This window comes from Phaethon lepturus, unplaced genomic scaffold, assembly GCF_000687285.1.
Source record: "Phaethon lepturus isolate BGI_N335 unplaced genomic scaffold, ASM68728v1 scaffold22343, whole genome shotgun sequence".
In the NCBI taxonomy this organism is placed as follows: Eukaryota; Metazoa; Chordata; class Aves; order Phaethontiformes; family Phaethontidae; genus Phaethon; species Phaethon lepturus.
Window position 1 is genome coordinate 10121 of NW_010530013.1, and position 2797 is coordinate 12917.

General features: G+C 58.6%; 1 protein-coding gene across 1 annotated transcript in view; it reads right to left on the reverse strand.

The window, feature by feature from the left end:
* CADM3 (cell adhesion molecule 3) overlaps positions 1–1373 on the reverse strand; it is a gene marked incomplete at its 5' end in the record, with an annotated part of 7436 nt that extends 6063 nt beyond the window's left edge. Inside the window, 4 exons of the mRNA XM_010284137.1 lie at positions 89–259; positions 483–620; positions 847–999; positions 1233–1373. Coding sequence (XP_010282439.1) covers positions 89–259; positions 483–620; positions 847–999; positions 1233–1373 — 603 coding nt within the window. The remainder of the gene's footprint in view (positions 1–88; positions 260–482; positions 621–846; positions 1000–1232) is intronic.
* Positions 1374–2797: the final 1424 nt, after the last annotated feature.

A 2797-nucleotide genomic window follows, 5' to 3' on the forward strand; every position in this document is an offset into this window, starting at 1 on the left:
CTTAGGCCTCCTCCATCTCCCCCACCCCTCCACAGCCCCATCCCTTTCCCCATGTGGCCCTGTTCCATCATCCCCACATGCCACGTACAGTGGACCTGCAGCTTCTGTGTGGTTGACCTCTCAGAGTTCTGCAGGGACTCGTGGTCCACAGTGCACGTCACTTCAGCTTCGTTGTCCTCCTTGGTGACACGGAACTCCACCCGACTGCTCACGGTGAAGGTCTTTCCATTGGGGTCCTCCACCACCTCGGTGCCCTCATCTGTGGGGACAGGACCATTAGAGCTGATGAACACAGTACCCCAGCAGAGGCATGAGGCTGATGTGTGTTAAACAGGGGACACCCTGTCGCTTTGCAATAGCGCAGGTTGCCAATGTAGTCCAGTGCCAGGCACATCTGCAAGCCCTGGTGCCCCACCTGCCTCCATGGTGTTCCCCAGACAAGACAGTCCCTCAGGGCAGAGCCCCACTGCTTGGACACCCACCCTTCAGCTCCTTGTTGCCCTTCTTCCACCGGAGCTGGGCTGCAGGCTTGCTGCCAGAGGACCGACAGGTCAGCCGGGCTATCTTCTCCTCATCAATGGGCTGCTCATGGCCAAAGATTTGGGGTTTCTGGGGGATTCCTGGCAGAGAAGACAAGAAATACAACAGCCTGTTAGCTGTGTGTGTGCTGCCACCCAGAGATGGACGCACATGCAGAGACGTATCCATAAGCACGGCAAGGATGAGTTAACAGATAGGAATACAGGAGCAGCAGAGATGAACAGCCGTATGGACAGCATCTTGCAGACAGGGCAGTAGCAGGTAGGTGACAGGGAGCAGGTGGAGGGGTTGCCACCAGTGTCTTACCCAGCACAGTGACCAGGGCCTTTGCAGTCCGCACAGGCATGGTGAAGATGGAGCAGGTGTATTCACCCTCATCTGACAGCACCACATCACTGATGCTGATGGTCAGCTCATTGGGGGTAGACCTCTCCAGCTGGATCCTGTTATCTCGCAGGGCTGGTAGAAAAAGGACAACAGGGTGAGTGACAGGCTCAGTACCACCACACCCCTCCACTAGCTCGTATTTTGCCCAGTGGCATCACTGTAGGTGGGGAGCAGAAGGGAACATCATCTTCTGGGGCACCACCAGCCTTGGTCCACTTTCCCTCTGCCTCACCATTGCTCTGGTCCTGGAGCTGGCTCCTCTCCCCAGGGCAGCACTCTCCCATCCCCAGTTCCCGCACACGTACCTCGTTTCTCCCCGAAGTAGAGGGTCTGCTGGGCAGGGTTGGACCACTGCAACGAGGAGTCATCAGGATCCTCCACCTGGCACTTGAGCACCACTGTACCACCAGCCACCACAGTCTCATCTGATGTCGTGGGCTGGCTCTCTGGACAGAGACAGGAGAGGTTAGCAGGGGCCCTGGGCATTGCCGCCCCCCAGGTGTGCACAAGCATCACTGAGCAACCAACAGATGGGAGGGAGGAACACAGCACTGTCCCCAAAACCCCTGGGACACATAGGGCTCTAGGTGCTGGGCTGAATACAGCTTGCTTGGGACAAACATTTTCTTCCAGCTGACCCCAAGCCCTGGATGGCTGGGCTATACAAACTGGGGTAGGGGACAGGGTCACCCTGGCTTAGCTGCTCTGGGTGGCAGCATGGGGAAGAGGAGCAGGTATTGCCAGAGCTCTGGCTGGACCCAGGGAGACTCTCAGTGCAAGCATATGTCAGTGTGCACATGCATATATGTGGAAGCACCCTTACAAGCCCTTTGAGCATGGATGTGTGTGCACATCTACACATGCTTGTGGGTGCAGGTCCCTCTCCACGGACAAAGGGTTTCTATTGCACATGCAGTGTGCTTGGAGCGGAAGCTCCCTGCACACCCTGCGGACAACAGGGACCTGCTCAGGGGCATGCGTCAGCCTGGGTCTCCCCCTGCAATCCCCTTCTCCAGCAGGGAACAGACCCACTACAGCTGCAGAAGCAAGGAGCAGCAAGGCAGGATCTGTCCTGCCACCCGACCTGCAGCACCCACTGGTATGGCAGGGCCTGGGACACTGCTGTCCCCAGGCAGTAGCTCCATGCCAACCTGCACAGAGACATCAGTGTCCAGCCTGGCTCCAAGCACGGCCCCTAGGGCTGCCGGAAGATACAGGCAGCTGGTGCCCACGAGGCCTGAGCAGATCCAGGCAGGAGCAGGGGTACACCAGGAGGCAGCAGGAGAGCCTGACACGGGCACTGGCTGAAGGCACCTGGGGAGGCAGCAAGCTCTGCTCCACCACCCCAGCAGTGCCAGCAAGCCAGGGCTTGCACCCGTGGTGCGTCCATGCCAAGTACCCCATGCAATAGGATGTTCCACGGACCATCTCCATCCCTGCCTCCAGCAAAAGCATCCACTGAGTGTGGCCTGGGGGGTGCAGTCGGTGGCCCGCTCTCCATCTCATTCCTTAAGGGGATTCTCTTGCTCAAGCTGCTCCTGGGCTGTGCACATCCCTTCCCAGACTGCGGTTTCTCAGCTAAGACATTGTCCTTTGCTTCCTTCAGGCTCCTCAGCAGGCTTCACGATGCCAAGCAGCCCAAGGGCAGAGAAGAGCAGCAACAGGATCAGGTAACGCCACCCCCCTCCACCTGCCCCAAGGACAGCTATTTTGGGAAAGCTGATGTGCCAGTGAGCTGAGCTGCACAGGGATAAGGGGGATGCTGGCTCTCCCAGCCTGGGGGCTGCACACCCTCCTCACCCAGCTGGGTCCACAGGCAGCCACATGGACAAGAGGGAGGAACATGGATGCTGCTGCTATTTGCACTTCG